The sequence below is a fragment of the Pelodiscus sinensis genome, chromosome 15 (assembly GCF_049634645.1).
Source record: "Pelodiscus sinensis isolate JC-2024 chromosome 15, ASM4963464v1, whole genome shotgun sequence".
Classification (NCBI taxonomy): Eukaryota; Metazoa; Chordata; order Testudines; family Trionychidae; genus Pelodiscus; species Pelodiscus sinensis.
This window is the reverse complement of record NC_134725.1, coordinates 9,512,847-9,534,826: the sequence shown is the minus strand read 5'-3', so window position 1 is coordinate 9,534,826 and position 21,980 is coordinate 9,512,847. Positions and strand designations below refer to the sequence as shown.

The window sequence follows — 21,980 nt, the reverse complement described above, 5'->3', positions numbered from 1 at the left end:
TATCCTCTGTGTCATCTCCCCAGATTGCAGTTGATACATCCTCAGCCCGATCACCTCTCTTTGACAGCATGGTTCCTAGTTGGTTCCAATAAATAGAGATGAGTTGTTCCCAGGCTGTCAGATATGTTCTGTTACATAGCAGAAGATCCAATATGCATACCACCTACCTGCATAAGTGGCGTCACTTCCATTCCTGGTGTTCCAACACCAACCTTGACCCGTACACAGTTCCTATTCATCACATATTGGACTATATTCTTTACCTCAAACACTCTGGTCTCGCATTCTCCTCTCTTAAGGTTCACCTAGAGGCAATCACTGCCTTCCGATACTCTGTGGACAGCTATTCTGTTTTTTCCCCACTCAGTGACAAAGAGATTCATGAAAGGGCTGGCTAATCTCTTCCCATGCCACAGGCAGCCTCCGGACCCTTGGAACCTAGAACTAGTTTTGGACACCTTAATGAGGCCCCCATTTGAACCACTAGCAACTTGTGACTTATCTTCCTTAACTATGAAGGTTGTTTTTTTGTTAGCGGTAACATCAGCACACAGGGTTGGAGAATTTTCCTCCCTTTCCGCGACACCACCATACACAGTATTTATGTTCCAGGAAGTCGTACTGTGACCCCAACCAACATTCCTATCAAAGGTTAATTCGGAATTTCACATAAATGAACCAATAGTCTTCCCCACATTCTACCCCAAGCCACATTCCTCAGAACAACATGCACGACTGCACACCTTGGACATTTGTCGAGTGTTAGCATTTTACATTGACAGGACACAGACCTTTCAAAAATCTCAGTCCTATTCGTATCCACAGCTGACTGTTCCACAGGTCACCCACTATAGGCACAATGCATATCCAGACTCTGTCTCATGCATTATATGGTGTTACTCACTGCAGAACAAGCCACTTCCACACACCCTGAGAGCCCACTCAATGAGGGCAGTAGCAATTTCCACTACTTTTCTCAAAGGAGTTCCTCTGAGGGACATTTGCTATGCAGCTACATGGTCTTCCAACTTTACATTTGAAAAACACTATGCTATTCCTAATATCTTCATGACTGACTCAGCAGTTGCCTCCACTGTCCTTTCCACGGCAGCAAGGCACTAACTCCAAATCCCGCCTCCTTAAGTCAGGCTACTGCTGTGAAGTCACCTACAGTGGAGCATCCACAGGGACACTACTCAAAGAAGATACTTACCCTGTGCAGTAACAGCAGTTCTTCGAGATGTGTATCTCCATGGGTGCTCCATGATCTGCCCTTCTCCCTATTTTGGAGTATCTCCTTATGTTTTCCAGACTCTCGACGTTCAGGAGGAACTGGCAAGAACTGGATCATGTGCTCAGAAGCAACGCGAGCAGCGCAAGACGTCCAACGTACATGCGCTATCCGGAAGACTGCTGCTGAAAAAAATCTCAGATCTGCAGTGCCAGGACAAGTCCAAGACCTACATTGGAGCATCCACGGGGACACACATCTCAAAGAACCGTCATTACTACACAGGGTGAGTAATTTCCTGTTATTTCAAAATAACGTTGCTGTGTAGACATACTCCCTTGGACTTGATCCAAAAGCTTAGCAGCTTTTTATTTGATTAAATCATAAAGGTATTGGTAAATTGGTGGAATTAAGGGAAGAGTAATAAGAATGATATGGGAGGTTGGAGGTTTTTTGCTTCTAAGAAAAGATTAAAAGAAGTTAATATGTACCTCTTGTCTAAGTTAAAGCCAGGGGGAGAAGTGAGCATGATTACTTCAAGTTCCTGTAAGTGGTTACCACAGCAGAGAGAATAGTTCAGAATTGTACAAGAGGGTATAGCTGGGACAATAGGAAGGGTCTGAACAAAGGGAAAAAGTAGACTGAATATCAGCATTACATTCTTAATAATGATGTCTGTATCTCGAAGCAATTCTAGTTCATCTCCCTGAATTAAATTCTTTTTGGACTAAATAACATTCATTGTTAAGAGGTGATCCCTGTTGGGGATTTCATGGTATGTATGGAGGGTTTCTGGAACATGTGAGTTTGGAACTATTGAGACTATCTTGGCAGATTTCTGTTGCTCTTTATAGGAGAATCACCTGATCCTTGCTCAGGTGTGACTCCTTAGTAACTAAAATTGGCTAGCCCAGACCTCTAGAGTTTCAGCGGCAAGCCTATGTTCTACTCCCACTAAAAATAACAAGGGCAATTGCTGTTGATTGTAATAAGAGAAGGACTGAGCCCTTACAGACCTATCTAACTATATATATAAATTAATCCAGCCAACTGCCTTTAGCATTCAAGATTGTTAAAAATTTAGTCAATAGTATTGTACTTTTGCATAACAGTACTATTCCTTCTATTTTTAAAAGATAGCATAAAAAGCAACACGTAGTGATTAAAACCCATAATTTGCACCAGATACATTTTACCTGAGTAATAGTTAAAATAATTTTAATATATGAAAAATACTGAGGGTTTTCTGATCCTAAAGTCAGCAGCAGTTGGCTGTATGCTGACTTTTAAACCCAAGGCTGTCTCATATGGCTTTTTAAAGTTGACACAGCTCAGACTAAAGACTATTTTGAACCCATTTTTCCTATTCTGTACAGAGACTATGTTGAGTTCTCAACTTTTAATAATATTCAAAAACTTTTGAAAACACACTTTGGCCTAAAATCTGTTATTTCTTCTTTGAGTGATGTTCCCATGAGTGCTCCACTGTTGGTGTTGGGTTGTCCCAGCACCATAGATCAGAGTTTTTCCTAACAGTAGCTGGTTGGGCTGCTCATGCACTTCATGAGTGCGGCCCGACTACCCTCAGTTCCTTCATTACTGCCCTCGGTCGCACGTAGAGCTCAATCTCTCTCTATCCTCAACTTACCTAGATAAAGAAAAATATACTTATAAGTAGTTGGTTATCACTATTTCTTTCTCTCATTACTCAGTTATTATTGTTTTTAAAAAATAATTTTTTCTTCATGTACATAGTTTAAAAAAAACCTGAAAGCAAGCAAATAAACAGCACACAATAGGAATAGATCCAAGCTGCGGTCTTTTTGGGTGCTGCATCTCCTTTTTTAAAAAAAAGAAAGATGAATGAACTGCCATATAATCAGTGGCATGATTAGCCTAAGTGCCACCATGGCAGGAACTTCCTGATTCAAGAAGTGCGACACTTGTCACAAGCCTATGCCAGCCTCACATGGCCATTCTTCATGCATCTGAGACCTTGGAGAAATACACGTTCCTCAGAAGCGTGTTCAATGCTGCAGCCTCTTAGCCAGAGCACGCAGAGACAGGGAGTTCAATATTTATATGCTCCTCTGTGATAAGGCCTTATGGCTCTCAGACTTCTGAGAGAATAGTAGCCAGGCTGAGTCTGCCAGTACCCAGAAGAAATGGGCAAATTTTCCTACATCAAAACTACCTGCAAAGAAAAAGATATCTCCAGCCCATTCCTTACCACCCAGGGTCAGTATGGGTGACAAACCAGGCACATCTGGCCCTACACACTCCCATGCCATGTTGGTCATGGAAACAAAATTGTTACATTCTTAGACTGCAGTACCCGGCACGAGCTGAAGCCCGGGAGCCAGACAAGCCTTTGGCACTGCCTGCGCTGCAGGTGCCGACTAAAACATTAGCACCACAAAAGGCACATTCCAAATTGGCCAGACCCCTACCTGGACACCAAGTCTGGAACCGGTGCAGTCTCCTCCATCACCGATGCCTCCTCCATCAGCACTGTGCTCGGCGGCACCATTAGACAATGCCTCAGTTCAGCACTGCTCTTTCTTGCACAGAAGTGATTGCAATACCCCGGTACCAACTATGGTACCATGTTTGACATCAGTACCCAGCACCGCTTCAAGGCAACTATCTCCATCCCCTTTGTCATCAAGGGGGTCTCCACGTTCACTCAGATCACTGGTACAGACTCATCATGGTGAATTTGAGGATAACCAGAGGAGTGTATTCTTCTACCAACATTCATCTCCTGCCAGATCACATGTACCCTATGATAGGCATAGACCAGGATATCCTCATCACCCCTCATGGTCTCAGACTGGTCTTAACCATCTGCATCATTACACCGCGTGCCGCAGCCAACTCCCAGGGACATGCAGCCAGAGCCGAGCTGCCGCGGCCCTTTAAAATCAGTGGGGCCATGTCATGCCAGCATCCTGGCATCCCACCCCGCCTCCTTGCACCGGAGCTGCACACAGGCAGCCCAGTGGCAAGAATCACCACACTTCCCCCTTCCCAGAGGCGCTCTGCTCCTCTGCCGGCCGGCAGATCAGATGAGGCCGCACTGCCCGTAGTGCAGGCTTCCGCCAACCTCTGCACTCACCAGCTGGTAAAATCTACTCGCCACAGACAAGCAGGCGAGTGTATTTGTCAAGCCCTGTCCATCACCATCATGACAGACAATACCACCTGCATGTACTACATCAACCAGCAGGGCAGTGCTCGATCCCCATTCCTGTGAGTGGAGGCCATTAAATTCTGGAATTGGTGCCTCACACATCAGGTCACTCCAGTAGTCACGTACCTCCTGGGAGTACTCAATGTCACAGCAGACGCCCTAAGCCACACGTTCCACAATCAGCACGAATGGGAGATAGACATGCTCTCACTCCCCTCTTCCTCCAGTGGGGCCAACCAGACATAGACCTCTTTGTCACAAAAAGCAACAGGAAGTGCCATCTCTATTGCTCCAGAGGAACTCTGAGAAAACATTCCCTTGGAGATGCCTTTTCCATCACGTGGGATGCTCCCCTTCTTTATATGTTCCTTCCCTTCCACCTTCTACACCAAGTCCTCAACAAAATCAGAGTGGACCAGGCTCAGGTGATATTAGTGGCACCCGCATGGCCCAGACAGACGTAGTATCCTTAACTTCTCAGGATGACGAAGACAGACCCATATCCCTTCCCACTCCACCACAATCTTCTGTCATAGCATCATGGGAAGACGCTCTATCCGGACCTCCACAAGATCCATCTCCATGCTTGGCTCCTTCATGGCTCCACGATGACAAGATTACCTGTTCGGAACAGGTGAAAGAGATATTAATCAATAGTAGAAGGCAATGCACCAGGAAAACATACTTATACAAATGGAACCGCTTTTCTCACTGGCACAATCACCTACACACAACACCTCTGGAGTCTGTCCCCCTCCCTACCTTGTTGGACTACTTACTATCTCTCAAACAGTCGAGCCTTGCCCTTAGCACTATCAAGGTCCACGCAGTTGCCATAGCTACCTTTCATCATCCTATCGATGGAGTTTCCTTCTTCACTAACCCATTAACTAAACGCTTCCTTAAAAGTCTGCAAAACACCTTCCCTCCAATCTGTCCACCAGCCCCCGTCTGGGATCTGAACCATGTCCTAAAAGCCTGACGAAGCCACCATTCAAACCTCTAGCGACCTACTCTTGATTTCATCTGTCCATGAAGGTGTCTTTTCTCGTCGCAGTTACCTCCAGCAGGAGGGTGAGTGAACTCACGGGCTTGATGACTGATCCTGCATATACAGTGTTCACAAAGGACAGAGTGATACTCCAACCCCACCCAAAATTCCTCCACAAAGTACCTTTCCACGTTAACAAACCCATACGCTTACCTGCCTTCTTTCCGAAGCCACATGCCGACCCAATCCAGGCTGCATTGGCACACTCTCGACGTCTGATGGACACTGACATTCTATGTTGATTACACTAAGCCATGGTGAGCCTCACGTAGGCTTTTCATCTCCTACACTGAAAGATCTAGAGGACAAGCAGTCTCGTCTCAGAGAATCTCGAAATGGATCACCTCATGTATCAGAACTTGTTATACCTTATATGACAAACACTTACCTGAAACCATTATGGCTCATTTCACCAGGGCGGTGTCTTCCACAACTGCCTTCCTTAACAACGTTCCTCTTCAGGACATTTGCAGTACCGCCACTTGGTCATCTGAGCACACATTTGTGCAACACTATGCACTCTCCTCTTCAGTTGCATCCTCCATGGTGGTGGGACACGCAGTACTGCCCACAGTGACTACCACATGGCTCTGAACCCATCTCCATGAGCCGACAACTGCTCAGTAGTCACCCAGAGTGGAGCACCCACGGGGACCACTCAAAGAAAAAGAGGGAGTTACTCACCTTGTGCAGTAATGGTGGTTCTTCGAGATGTGTCCCCGTGGGTGCTCCACTACCCTCCCTCCTTCCCCTGCTTTGGAGCCTTGTCCTCTAGCAGGTAGAGGAGGAATGGAGGGGCCGCGCCGCGCATGCGCCTGAAGATTCCAACGGCACGAGAGGGTGCTGCGCCGCCTGCACGGCACAGCAGAAACTGCTAGAAAATGTCTCCAGTCGTTGGCCCCAGGATGCACCAGCACCCACGGGGAAGAACCACCATTACTGCACAGGTGAGTAACTCCCTCTTCCATCTCAGAGGCAGAGAAACTTCACCTATTCTAGCCATCAATAGAAGAACTTTGACCAGGGTTGCTCTAGAGCAAAGACCCAAAAGAGACAGGCTCTCAACACCCACTCGTCCACTCAGCATTCTTCCAAGCAGCAATTTTGAGACATTGGTCAGGGGTCTGCCCGACCTCCTATTAGCCAGTATCTTACAACTATGAGGCAACTTTCCACCTTCATTTGCGCCCTTTCTATCAACAATGGGCAGCAATTACTATGGACGGATGAGCCCTTGAAATTGTTAGATGCAAATACACCATCCCCTTCATCTCCCTTCCTTCAACCTCCCCACCCTCCCCATCCCTCTTTAGGGACTTCTCTCACAAAAAAACTCCTAAAGCAAGAAGTAGACCATTTGTTACACATAGGAGCTGCAGAAGGAGCATGTCCAACATGCATGTCTGCACTTTTGGTGCCTTCAGCATTGGCTTTTCTTAGTATACACCCTCTCCACGCACCACGCACACAAGCAAGTTTCTCTTCTTCCAGAAGTCCTTGCGTCACTATACTGGTGGACCAATCTTAACAACCTCCTCATAGGTGCGCCATTCCACCAGACACAGTCCTCCTTCCAGAATACCACCAACACTTCCCTTCTTGGATGGGGTGCATATCCTCAGTGTCAATTTGCTCAGGGCAGATGGTCTTCCCACAAAGCCTGTCTCCACATCAGCCTATTGGAGCTTTGAACTGTGCGCAATGCATCAAAGCACTTTCTCTTGGACATTCCTGGTTGTATGGTTCATATCCTAACTGACAAGGTCACCATGATGTTCTACATCAAACATCAAAGGGTAACTTGTTCTTGCTCCCTCTGTGCAGAGGCTGTCCACCTGTGGAACTGGTACATCCACAACAGCATCAGTCTATTAGCGTCCTACCACTTGACACCAAGTATACAACCCCAGATACCCTCAGCCAACACTTTGCTATAGACCACGAATGGAAACTCCACCTATGCATTCTTCATACTATATTTCTGAGATGGGGTTTTCCTCCAGTAGATCTATTCGTGTCACATCTAAATACCAAGTATCTCCAATACTGTTCCAGAGCAGGCTTGGGACCAGGATCACTGGGTGACAATTTTCTCATTACATGGGACACTCATCTGTACTATGCTTTTTGCCCTAATTGCTCGCATTCCAAGGATCCTCTGCAAGATCAAAAAGGCCAGCATCCTCATCATTCTAATAGCCCCCTGCTCCAGATAAGCTTGGTTCCCTTATCGCTCTCTGGCTATGTCTAGACTACACCTCTCTGTCGACAGAGAGCTGTAGATTAGGCACATCGAAATTGCTAATGAAGCTGGGATTTAAATATCCTGCACTTCATTAGCATAAACATGGCCACCGCTTTTTTTCAAAATGGAGCTTTTTTGAAAAAAATGGCAGTCTAGATGTGAATCTGTCGAAAATAAACTCTTTTTCGACAGATCCTGTAAACCTCATTTTTTGAGGAATAAATGCCAGCTTCATTAGCAATTTCCACATGCCTAATCTTCACCTCTCTGTCAACAGAGAGGTGTAGTCTAGACACAACCTCAGATATCTTTTCAGTCTCTTTACCCTCTTCCGAATCATCAAGACCCCCTCTCAAAAAACAGAGGCACCTTTCTCCATCTCCAACTGCAAACACTACATCTCACAGTTTGGCTAGTGTCTGATTCAGCAAATCTGAGAGACTCTGTTCAGACCAAGTAAAGGACATTGTGTTGCATATTAGATGCAAGGCTACTAGAAATACTTACCTGTGCAAGTGCAAAAGTTTTGTAGCCTGGCGTTCCAGGAAGCAGATTGATCCATCTTCTGCACCTCTTCATATAATCCCACCATGGAAATAACAATGAATATCAGTTTCCCCCGTTAGGTTACACCTGACCATTCTGACTGCATTTCACCCCCCAGAAGAGTAATTCTCAGTCTTTCTGCATCCTATCAAAAGGAGATTCCTCAAGGGCCTTCACAACTTTAATCTCCCATGTAGGCCAGTACCTCCATCATGGACCTAGAGCTGGTTCTCGACACACTAACTAGACCTCCCCGCCTTTGAATCTCTGCCCACCTGTCCCCTCCTACTGCTGACAATGAAGACAATGTTCCTACTAGCGATCACATCAACGAGGAGAGTTAGTGAACTTGATGCCCTTGCAGCAGCTCCTTCTTAAATTATCTTATAAATATTTCTGAAAATGTGTGTGTGTGTTTGTTTGTTTGTTTGTTTGTTTGTTTGTCCTGGAAGATCTCCGAAACGGTAAGAGCTAGAATCATCAAATTTTGCACGGATACTACTGATTTCCTAACTTAAATAACTGGATTGGTTATATCTCAAAATGGGTTCCCCCAATTCCTCCAGAGCCCCAATTGGGCCCACTGATAATTCTTAAAGATCTCCAAAATGGAAGATCTCTGAAACAGTAAGAGCTACAGGCATTATGCACTTTGCAGGATTCAGCTCACAGTACAAAGAGGAGACAGGTAGGAGGACAAGGTCTTGAGCACCATGGAAGCTGAGGAGGACACGGTACATTCAGAACAGCCAATTCTCATTAGAACAGGTACATTCAGGTGCTGCATGTTCTGATCATCTAGATATCACTCATTGCACCTGGTCTGAAGGTGTTTCACTTTGTCTGATCAATGCAACCACTCCAGCTGCCACTAGGAACTCCATTCAGGTTACCCCATGGAGCGAGCACTGAAGGCACTCGAGGAGTGGCTACTTGAGGGGCAGTGATTTGCTGCTGCTGCAGATCCCAGGAGGCATCCCCTCCATTTCTCAGGGGCTCTGGCAAGGAGGCTGCAGGCATTAGTTTGCATAGAGTCTTTAAGGGAAGATGGGCCTTCCTGATTTGTGGGGATTGAGAAAAGAGACCTTATTGGATTTGTAAGCACATCACTAGCTATGTTAATTTCTTAAAATAATATATAAGAGAAAAGTATTTCCAATTAAATATGCTAAGTTAATTGACGTAGTTTATTCATCACACCTTTTACTATATTTTCCCCGGGCGACACTGGTTATTTCTGCTAGTATTCTAGATGGATAAGGTCATACTCTATTCTTCCTTCATACCAAAAGTATGCTCTGATTTCCACATCAATTAACCTGTCATCCTCCCTACCTTTTATCCAAAGCCTCATGCCTCATGAGAAGATACCATTCTGCACACCCTCGATGTTTGCAGGGTATTCTCTTTTTATATTTATCAAACTCAGACTTTCCACCACTCACAGCAGTTATTTGTTTCAATTGCTGAATGTTCCAGTATCATCTCAGCACATTTCCAAAATTATAGTGTTATGCATCACGTACTCATTATGAAACAGAGCATGTCTTGTTCCCCCTAAGGCACATTCCACACAAGCTGTCTCTACATCCATAGCCTTCCTCAGGGGTGTACCACTTCAGGACATTTGTTATGCAGCCATGTGGTCATCGAACCACACTTTTATGAAACATTGTGCAATGTCAATACAAATAGCTAGGGGCTTTTCATTTGTTAATGTTGTAATCTCCACTTCTGATAAGCGCTGACTCTGAAGCCCACCTATCATCTAGTTGATTATCACTTTGTAGTTACCAACAACATAGTGCCCATGGGGACATCACTTGAGGAAGAAAAGGAAGTTACTCATCTCTTGTAGTAATGACGGTTCTTTAAGATGTGTGTCCACAACCCAACCTTTCTCCCCTTTTCTTTCGTCTGGGTCCTAGCCAATCAGGCATACACACAGAAACTGAAGTGAGTCAGGCCATGCACACAAAGTGCAAAGGCACGAACAGCACGAGGTGCCTATCACACATGTGCAGCCTAACCAGCTACTACTAGGAAAAACTCTGATCTGCAGCACCAGGATGACCCAACACCAACAGAGGAGCATCCACGAGGACACACATCTCGAAGAATCATTGTACTACACAAGGTGAGTAACTTCCTTTTTCTATGAGGTGGCTAATAAGCATCTGAGTGCTAAAGAACTTATGTTTTATATCCTTTCTTAGGTGAGTTTATCTGGGAGAGATATTGAATAAATGAACTTCTAACCTACAGAGATAGTATTGAAAGATGTACTGGTGGAAAGCAGGAGAAGATGCTTTTAAGCTGTGGACAGAAATCATGAGTATCAATTCATTTCACAAACGTTGCAAAGATTTTAACTAGCTGTGCAGGAGAGAAAGATTCTATGCCCTATAGCCAGTTCCTAGAGTTCTCCAGGCCCCCTTCTATGAATATTAAAGGGGAACATTATTCCTACTTCTCCATGGCCATGGACATCCTTGGTCTACAGCGCACACAGTCTGGTTCAGTTCCACAAACAGGACAACAGTTTAGGAGCCTGGTGTGTATGCTGCCTTCATGATGCTGGGATCAGTTGCATGGGGATTATCAGTGCATGACTACAGATGGAGCCCAAGGAAGGTAAAGGCAGGAACCAGTGGATCTAAACATATGTAAACATATTGGTCATATTCTGCTTCATAAGATGGGGAACCAATTGACCAAAAGCTGATGAAGCTAAAATAATGGCCATTGTGGCTCAGCTGCCACTCAAAGATTCCTTCTTTCTGTTGGTCCTCCAGTGTCAAGCGCATATACTTTGGAGCAGCACTAAAGAGAGACTGTACCCCACAAAGACTGTTTACTATTAAAGTGAATATGGTTGCCATATTTGTATTATATTATTGTTAGTTAGTGGCTGCATTTGTGAATAAAAATGAAATTTTAAAAAAGGAAAACAGTATTTTTCGCTTACTGCGCCCAACACTTGTGAATCAGACTAGTTTTCAGATAATTTATAGAACCTTACTTGCCATAACAACATGATTGTTCAGTGAAGCACAAATATCTAGCAGAGTTGGCATTATCATGAAATAATTGGCCTTAGCACTGGCCCTTCTTGAAGAAGCTGCACTAAAAATCAAGATTGCTTTATGTCAGCATGGTCACTTATAGCACAGTAATGATAGATGACTCACAGTAGCATCATCAATGTGTGATTACAAATTGCAGTATGTACTTAAGCAAGCAGATAGACACTAAAAAACGTTTTTCCTCATTCCCAAAACAATGCATAAAGTTATGTCTCAGCATTTAGTGACCTCAGAACAATTCTACCTTGGTTAATAAGCATCCCAGAAAGTTAGGGCATAACTAACTGTTCATACACATAAGCCACAAGGCAGAAGAAAATACTGCTTGCTCTGTACTTCCACGTGAACACGCAAGAGAAAGTCCTGAGAGAAAATGGGCTACATATTTAGAATCCTTGTTCCACTAAGTCTCATGCATTCTCATGCCCTAAAATTTAGGAAAGGGTCATTCAGCCCTCTGCAGAAGGAATGTGTTTAATTTAAAATGAAGCCAGTTTGAGTTTTTCTTTTAGAATTAACAGAACACCTACAAGCTGAATTCACTGCTAGTATATAGTGGTATGAATCCAATGGTGGTATGCTTCTTTGCACTAGTGTTGACATAGGTCTTGTTGTGATATTGTTATGAAGCTTTGAGTGTTTTCTGACATGGAAACTGACATGACTAAGAATTGTAGTAAAATTTTTCCATCTGTAATTCTTGGATCAAAAGGTTACAATATGATACTCTAGCATGCTGTTAAAGGATATATTAACATAATATCCTTTCCACTTTATTGGTTTTTCAGAACTCCATTTAGTCAATGGGCCAAATGTATCAGAATCGGAAAATGTATATATGAATAACAGTACTATAAATGTTTACCTTTCCTTAGATTTCTATTTCATCAATGTTAGTGCTTTATTTTTAATCAAGGATTTAAAATTATGGGAAACAAAGGGTAGAAATAAATTATCATTTTTTTCAACGGAAATAGGTAAATAGGAAGGTCCCCAAAAGGTTCCATGCTTGGACCTATGCTGTTCAACGTATTACTACATTATTTGAAAAGGGGTTTAAACAATTAGGTGACAGAGTTTGCAGTTGATAATAAATTACTCAAGATGGTTAAGTTCAAAACTGATTAAAGAATTACCAAAGTGTTTCACAGACCAGCAGGACACCCAGCCCTCAGTATAATAGACAGCCAGTTTGATGGTCTGGTCGAGGGACTGCAGATCATTCCTCTGAAATATCATCCAGAATCGCAGAAGCTATTCCACCCGCAATTACGACCATATCAGCGCAGGTGGTTTGCCATCACCACCAACCGTTGGATCCAAGAGCTAATAACATCCAGCTATACGATTCCCCTTCTTTCTCTTCCCCCCCCCCCCCGCAACTCTCCCCCATCCCTGTCCCTGTTCGGGGACCCTTCTCACAAATCCCTCTTAATGCAAGAGGCCATGAACCTTATACATATTAGTGCCATGGAGAGAGTGCCCGAGCAATTTCAGGGGAAAGTATTTTATTCTAGTTATTTTTTCACTGAGAAAAAATCAGGGGAATGGAGACCTATCCTGGACCTTCAACAGCTCAGTCGATACCTCCGAAAACACAGGTTCAAGATGGTGACATTAGCTTCTATCATTCCAGTGCTCAACACAGGAGATTGGTTTACATCTCTCGACTTACAGGACGTTTATTTTTGTGTAACGATACACCTGGCACACAGACATTTCCTCAAATTCCTCATAGGTGCGGAACACTTCCAATACAGAGTCCTCCCGTTTGGCCTCTCATCAGCACCCAGGGTTTTCTCAAAGACACTATCAGTAGTGGCTGGGCATCTACACCGACACAGCATCATGATATTTCCGTACCTAGACGACTGCCTAATCAAGGCACCTACATATGATGATGCAGTACATGCCACCGAAATTACAAGGAAACTATTCATAGAATCATAGGACTGGAAGGGACCTCGAGAGGTCATCGAGTCCAGCCCCTCGCCCCCAAGACAGGACCAAGCTACGTCTACACCATCCCTGACAGATGTCTGTCTGACCTGTTCTTAAATATCTCCAGAGAGGGAGATTCCATCACCTCCCTTGGCAATTTATTTCAATATTTGACTACCCTGACAGTTAGGAATTTTTTCCTAATGTCCAATCTAAACCTCCCTTGCTGCACTTTAAGCCCATTACTCCTTGTCCTGTCCTCCGAAACCAAGAGGAACAAATTTTCTCCTTCCTCCTTGTGACACCCTTTTAGATATTTGAAAACCGCTATCATGTCCCCCCTTAATCTTCTTTTTTCCAAACTAAACAAGCCCAGTTCATGAAGCTTGGCTTCATAGGTCATGTTCTCTAGACCTTTAATCATTCTTGTCGCTCTTCTCTGTACCCTTTCCAATTTCTCCACATCTTTCTTGAAATGTGGCGCCCAGAACTGGACACAGTACTCCAGCTGAGGCCTAACTAGTGCAAAGTAGAGCGGCAGAATGACTTCACGAGTTTTGCTTACAACACACCTGTTGATACAACCTAGAATCATATTTGCTTTTTTTGCAACAGCATCACACTGTTGACTCATATTCAACTTGTGGTCCACTATGACCCCTAGATCCCTTTCCGCCATGCTCTTTCCTAGACAGTCGCTTCCCATCTTGTAAGTATGGAACTGATTGTTCATTCCTAAGTGGAGCACTTTGCATTTCTCTTTATTAAACTTCATCCTGTTTACCTCTGACCATTTCTCTAACTTGCTAAGGTCATTTTGAATTATGTCCCTATCCTCCAAAGAAGTTGCAACCCCACCCAGTTTGGTATCATCTGCAAACTTAATAATCGTACTCTCTATCCCAATATCTACATCATTGATGAAGATATTGAACAGTATGGGTCCAAAAACAGACCCTTGCGGAACTCCAATTGTTATCCCTTTCCAGCAGGATTTAGCACCGTTAACAACAACTCTCTGACTACGGTTATCCAGCCAATTATACACCCACCTTATCGTGGCCCTATCTAAGTTATATTTGCCTAGTTTATCAATAAGAATATCATGCGAGACCATATCAAATGCCTTACTAAAGGGGAGCGAAGCGGACAGGGGAGACTCTCGGACTCGTAATCAATCTTCCGAAGTCGTCCTTCACACTGCAACGGTCCCTCGAGTTAATTGGGGCACGATTAGATTCTACAACAGACAGGGCTTATCTTCCTCTAGCCAGATTTCACACAATACAAAACTTCATTCACACTCTTTCTAATAGCCCCAGAGTCCCGATACTTACCTGCTTACAGCTCATGGGGCATATAGCAGCCACGACTTACGTAGTGCAACACACGAGACTGCATCTCAAATACTTCCAACACTGGATAGCTTCCATTTATCACTCAGGCAACCTCAACTTTTACAGATCAGTGTCAGTACTCCCAATAGTATGGGACTTCCTGGCATGTGGGCCTCTTCCACAAACATGCTTACCGGTGTTCCATTCCATTGTCCACAACCCACGTTACAGATTACGACAGACACATCTCTCCCAGGTTGGGGAGTTCACTGTGCAGGAGCTCACGTTCGGGGCAATGGACCTGTAGTGGTCAATTGCGGAAGAACTTTGTACGTGCTAGTTTAGGGGTGGTGAGGCCTGCATTCCTTTCCCCCTTTTCCTTTCCCCTATATCTCATGAGCCAGAAGCAAGTCTTTGGGAACATACGCCGTTTAAGATAAGCATTGTTGCCAGCATAGCAAGAACAAGTATAAGATCTAGTTAAGAACGCATAAACAACTCTGTTTACCCTAGAGTACTGATTACGTAAACAGGGCCAAAGGACAAGAAGAACCAGATCAGAACCAGATCGATAACTAACAGCTAAGCTTTATATCAGCACTAAGGAGAAAGCCCTGGAAATTTCCAAACTGCCAAACAAGGCAGGAAAACTGTATTTAAGGCTGTCTCAGAGCCTAGCAAATAGGACGTTGCTGATGGGCTGTGGATGCCAGTGCCTCGGAAACTGAGACAACCTCCCACTTCGTCCTCGGCCTACCCGGGGTCCCAGGCCTGCAGAAGGGACGTAAGATATGCCACTTCTCTGTTATATTGTTCTTCCATCTATGGGGCACAGCTGTTGGCTGTCAAGAAATAAAGTGTTTGTGCTTGACAGATACCTGTATGGCATCCTTTGTACTTTGGGAACCCAGTGTCGGACATTAGACTTACTCTGGCCGGCTACAGGACCACACAAGAATCTCTCCAACATATCAATTTCCTTGAGCTGAGGGCAGTGTTCAATGCCTGCAAATGGTTCCTATCCACCATTCACAGTATTCAAATTCTTACCGACCACATGACCACAGTCTATTATATCAACAATCAAGGTGGAGCACAGTCCAAATCCCTCTGTGCAGAGGCGACGAGGTTATGGAACTGGTTCATTCACCATGATGTCAACATGGTCGCTTCATATCTGCTGGGCAAGGACAATACCATTGCCAATACCCTCAGCAGACACTTCTTTCTTCAACACAAGTGGGAACTCAACCACGATGTAACACAGTATCTCTTCCAACGATGGGGGTATCCCACTATAGACCTATTTGCAACACATTACAATGCAAAGTGTCCTAAATACTACTCCAGAGAAGGTGTAGGACCGAAGTCCCTAGGGGATGCATTCCTGCTGTATTGGAGCAGCCACCTACTCTACGCTTTTCCACCAATTCCACTTCTTCCGAATGTACTGGAGAAGATACCAATAGATGGAGCCACAGTCATACTTATAACTCCTTTTTGGCCCAGACAGACATGGCTTCCGCTTCTCTTTCAAATGTCTCTATGCCATCCATATCATCTGCCAGAATAACCCGACCTTCTGACACACCAGGGCTGGCCAAGATGCACCCTCAAATTGATCGACTGCACCTCAAAGCGTGGCTCCTAGCTGGTTCCAACAGACAGAAGTCATCAGTTCTCAGGAGGTTAAGCATGGGGTAATGCACAGTAGACATGATTCCACACAAGCAACTTACTTGCATAAATGGCATAGTTTCCACACCAGGTGTGCTGTCAATAATCTAGATTCATTCTCCATTCCTATTCATTGTATCCTTGAGTATGTACTACACCTCCAATATTCGGGCTTGGCATTACCATCCATCAGAGTTCATCTTGCGGCGATTACTGCCTTCAGACAAATGGTAGAAGGTTACTCGATCTTTGCCCATCCCATGATCAAATGATTCCTAAAAGGTCTCTTCAAGCTATAACCTCCACACAGAAAACCCCCAGTGCTATGGGATCTAGAACAGGTCTTGGACATTCTGACATATCCACCATGTGAGCTGCTAGCCACATGTGACGCAGCAATGCTTACAATGAAAATTGTTTTCTTACTAGCAATTACGTCTGCACACCAAGTAGGTGAGTTGGCTGCCCTTTCAGCCACACCACCGTACACCTTGTTTACGAGTCATGGGGTCATACTGCGCCTCCATTTCCAATCACAGCACACTGAACTAAAGCACAAACTTCTTCCCCTATTTTCCTGGATCAAATTCCCACTCACAAGAATTTTAGAGGTGCTATATGGTCCTCATTTCATATCTTCACTTTCTATTATGCTGTTACTCAGCAGGCCAGGGACAATGCCTCATTTGGCCAAGCTTCATAGTAGTCAGTGTTTGGCTCCAACCCTGCCTCCTGAACTTCTGCTTGTGAGTCACCTAATTGGAATATATATGAATGAACACTTGAAGAAAAAAAATGGTTATGTACTTCCCATATCTGCTATTCTTCGAGATGTGTTGTTCATGTTTATTCCAAAATCCACCCTTTTACTCCTCTGTCAGAGTAGCTGTCAAGAAGAAACTGAGGAGGGAGCAGGTTGGCAGGGTTATATATTCAGCACCATGAAGGCATGACTCCAGGGGGTGCCCAGGCTAACCCTACAGACACTGCTATTAGAAAAAGCTTCTGGCCACAATGCACGTGCATGTGTACATACCTAATTTAAATAGACATGAATAACACATCTAGAAGAACAACATATATGGTAAGGTATGTAATTGGTTATTATCTGCATAAAATGGAGTAGAATAGATCATCCTTGCCCTTATCTTCAGTATGGCAGTACAGCTTGCAGAAACTACAGGCAATGCTCCATCAAGGGACCCATAACTTGCATATTAAATTAGGGCCACTTCAGACAGTGCTGCAAATAAGCAGCTGCAAAGTGCCCACTAATGTTGTATGTTTTATGCAAAAAGCAAACATGATTCTGGGTTGCATTAACAGTATTGTGAGCAAGACACAAGAAGTCATTCTTCCGCTCTATTGTTTGCTGATTAGGCCTCAGTTGGAGTACTGTATCCAGTTCTGGGCATAACATTTCAAGAAAGATGTGGAGAAATTGGAGAAGGTCCAGAGAAGAGCAACAAGAATGATTAAAGGTCTAAAGCGGTGTTTCTCAATCTTTTTTTATAAAGTACCCCTTTTTCAAAAAAAATTTAAGTACTTCCAGTACCTACAGTTTTCAGACACACAAATTTTTTTTCTACCATTACAACACATTTGTTTAAACAACTTAATCGTAGCAAGGCGGGCAATGAAATTTTTGGGTGTAAAATGTACAAAAATAATAAAGCGCTCTAAAACTTCAACAAAAATTCAGTTTTCTCCAAATTTCAGTTGTGTTGACATACCCCCCCAGACTTCTCTCAAGTACCCCTAAGGGTACTCATTCCACTATTTGAGAAACACTGGTCTAGAGAACATGACCTATGAAGGAAGTCTGAAAGAATTGGGCTTGTTTAGTTTGGAAAGGAGAAGACTGAGAGGGGACATGCTAGCAGTTTTCAGATATCTAAAAGGATGTCACAAGGAGGAGGGAGAAAAGTTATTGTCCTTGGCCTCTGAGGATAGGACAAGAAGCAGTGGCCTAAAACTGCAGCAAGAGAGGTTTAGGTTGGACATTAGAAAAAACTTCCTAACTATCAGGGTCGTTAAACACTAGAATAAGTTGCCTAGGGAGGTTGTAGAATCTCCATCTCTAGACATACTTAAGAGCAGGTTGGATAGACATCTATAAGAGAGAGACAGTACTGGGTCCTGCCGTGAGAGCAGGGGACTGGACTCAATGACCTCTCAAGGTCCCTTTCAGTTCTAGGGTATGTCTACACCATGTTTTATTTTTGAAAGAGGAAATGCAAATTCCCAAGGAATATCTTCTTCCAATCACTTTTTCAAAAGCAAGTCTTTCGAAAGTGAAAGTAGTCTGGATGTGGCGGGGAGGGGAGTCGAAAAAATAAAACCTTTTTCGAAAAACTGCTCTTCCTTTAAAAAGGAGGTTTATGCAGGTTTTTTTTTTCAAAAAAACTGGATTCAGACAGCTTTCACTTTCAAAAGATCTGCTTTCGAAAAAGTGATAAGATCTTTTTTAAAAAATAAAACATAGTCTAGACGTGCCCCTAGTGTTCTATGATTCTCTGGGTTAAGGCTGTGCAATGTACAGTACAAGTTTCTCCTTGCTTGCAAAGATCACTGTGGTGTTCATTTGAGCCTTGTGGAGAATTGGGATGGTCTGCCTTTTTATTTTAGCTTTGGCTGGGGATGTAGCAGATTCCTTCTGTTTAACAGGAATTCTCCTCTATTCCCCTGCCTGCCTGCATAAATGTGATAAGCAGAGGAAAAATAAAGCAACTAACATTATTAAAAGACTAGAGGCAAAGAGCTGCAAAAGAAATGTACAAGTCTGTGAACACTGACTGCCACTCCCATAGCAGGGCTTTTTTACCATGATAAAATGAGGCTTAGGGATGCTGAAAATTGTTTCCTCTCTCATTCCAATGAAATTAAGTTCATATTATGGAACAAAAGTGCATTTTCACTGCTCTTGCTAAAGGCTTTCAAGATTCTAAGCAGGCTCCCATGTGTTATTTCTTACTCTGGAGGAGAAGGAAGTGTTCACTTACGTGTTTAATTTCTGACTGTTGCCCTCTTCTGTCTGAGGAGGAGGTATTGACTGAAGCAAAAATCCTTATTTAATTTTTCTTGATGTATAAATAATATTTCATCCTGAAGTGACAAGGTAATGCATATGACTGCTTGCTTCAGTAGCAAAGATAAATGTCCTGGCTACAAGCTTAGAACAGCTAGTGTTCTTTTAGTATCTCTCTTGACACATTCTGAAATCATATAATCTGGCATACAGAATATTGTGGTCTAGCTGCTAGGAAACAGAGAGGTCAAGAGGTATGTCAGATACTAGGCAAACCACAACCATTTCAACTTGCTTCACTATTTAATAAACTGTGTACTGGATCACTCTACTACTTCATTCCTCAGTCCAAGTTCCCTGGAGGACAATGTGTATTTCAAAAGATGTGCCTTACTGCAGTGGTTGACATCAGACTTAAAGAGCCTGTATAATCAATGTTCCTTCTAATCTTTTCCATCCATGTACCCGGTGAGTCATGGACTTGTACAGTCAGTTCAAGCTCAGTGCAAAGGTGTAAACAGCTGCTAAGCGCCTCTCTGCAGTTCATTGTAGCACTGCAGATATCACCTCACCTTAGTTAGTTTCCCCATGTGGAGCAAGGGTTGATTTACTTTAAACACCCAGGACAAGCATTTACAATCATGTTTAAGAACAGAAATTGCTGCAACAAACATCAGGAACCCAGTATAGGGCTCCCAAACTTATAGACCATATCAAAGTTCCTGAGGCAGGTTCAGATTGTTTCTGGTACCTGCTTCAGGCATTTCAACTTCTATTTCTACTTCCCCTCTTATCTCTACTTCCTGTTTATATGACTCGGCACCAAGGCCAGGGCAAAGCCTTCCTGATTATCCCCAAATTACAGACTCCAACCCATCCATTAATAGGATAGTACACCTTTTTCTGGCACACTTGTTCTTTCATATCAAAAGCCCTTTGCTTGTGCGTTTCAGGAAAATCCAGCCTGAACCACTATAGCAAGGCACCTGAAGGGTGTTAGGGTATGTCTACACTACCCCCCTAGTTCGAACTAGGGGGGGTAATGTAGTCATACGGAGTTGCAAATGAAGCCCGGGATTTGAATTTCCAGGGCTTCATTTGCATAAAGCCGTCCGGTGCCATTTTTAAATGCCGGCTAGTTCGGACCCCGTGCCGCGCGGCTACCCACGGCATGGACTAGCTAGTTCGGATTAGGCTTCCTAATCCAAACTAGTTGTATGCCCCATGAGGTGTACAGCTAGTTCAGATTAGGAAGCCTAATCCGAACTAGCTAGTCCATGCCGCGTGTAGCCGCGCGGCACGGGGTCCGAACTAGCCGGCATTTAAAAATGGCGCCGGCCGGGTGCGCTTGGGCTGTCCCCCTGCGGGCGTGCTCAGTGGCTTTGCTCTCCATCTTCCTGGTCTGCAGGGAGACGGGGAGCAAAGCCTTGGAGCATCCCCATAGCGGGACAGCCCGGGTACGCTTGGGCTGTCCCGCTGCGGGCGTGCTCTGCAGCTTTGCTCTCCATCTCCCTGGTCTGCAGGGAGACGGGGAGCAAAGCCTTGGAGCATGCCCTCAGCGGGACAGCCCGGGCGCGCTTGGGCTGTCCCGCTGCAGGCGTGCTCCATGGCTTTGCTCTCCATCTCCCTGGTCTGCAGGGAGATGGGGAGCAAAGCCTTGGAGCACCCCCGTAGCGGGACAGCCCGGGCACGCTTGGGCTGTCCCACTGCGGGCGTGCGCCGCGGCTTTGCTCCTGTCCCCCTGGTCTGTTGGGGCGGGGTGCAGCTAGTGCCCCTTCCCCCGGCAGACCAGGCTTTTCTTGCCTACCCCTGGGGTAGAGCAGCTGGGGGCTGCCGGGTTGGACCCGCAGCGCCACTCCGGACCAACTCGGCAGCACCCCAGCTGCTCTGCCCCAGGCGTCCCCAAGTCAGCCGCTGCTGAAACTGACCAGTGGCTGACTACAGGAAGCCCCAGGCAGAGTTGCTCTGCCCCAGGCTTCCTGGAATCAGCCGCTGATCAGTTTCAGCAGCAGCTGACTTGGGGACGCCTGGGTTTCTTAAGTTGAATCTGTATGTAAGTCAGAACTGGCGTCCAGATTCAGCCGTGGTTGAAACTGATCAGTTTCAGCAGCGGCTGACGCCAGTTCTGACTTACATACAGATTCAACTTAAGAACAAACCTACAGTCCCTATCTTGTATGTAACCCGGGGACTGCCTGTACAATCCTACAGACAGCATTAATAAATTTCATGCACTGGTCCCCAAAGATATAGCATGGGGTTGCAATATCTGTCTCAGGGAGAAAAGGAGATGAAATTCCTCAATACTAACTGGATGGTTTTTTCCCACGCACCCCATACCTCAGATTAACCTACATTGTAGCCTTTTCCAGTTTTACACCTGTAGAAGTTTCTTGGCTGAGGAGAAAGTTAATGTGTTGTTGCTTACACACCAGCTCTGAAAAACAGATTATTTTCATCCTTTTTTTATTTGTGCCATAGGGTGAGCCTTGCTACTCTGGACAGAATTGTATAACTGTAGATGAGGAAGATGTCATTTACAGCAGTTAAGTTTAAAGAGCAAATAATTTTCCCTTTCTCACTTTGGCTTCAACTTTTGCCTAGTTGAATGGGTCATCCCATTCTGTGTCTTCAGAGACTGAAAA

General features: G+C 44.5%; 1 protein-coding gene across 1 annotated transcript in view; it reads left to right on the top strand.

Moving 5' to 3' along the window:
• BICDL1 (BICD family like cargo adaptor 1) overlaps positions 1-21,980 on the top strand; it is a 176,988-nt gene that overhangs the window by 39,764 nt on the left and 115,244 nt on the right. The window contains exon 3 of the mRNA XM_075898124.1: positions 1,312-1,517. Within this exon, the coding sequence (XP_075754239.1) occupies positions 1,350-1,517 (168 nt within the window). The 5' untranslated portion in view covers positions 1,312-1,349. The remainder of the gene's footprint in view (positions 1-1,311; positions 1,518-21,980) is intronic.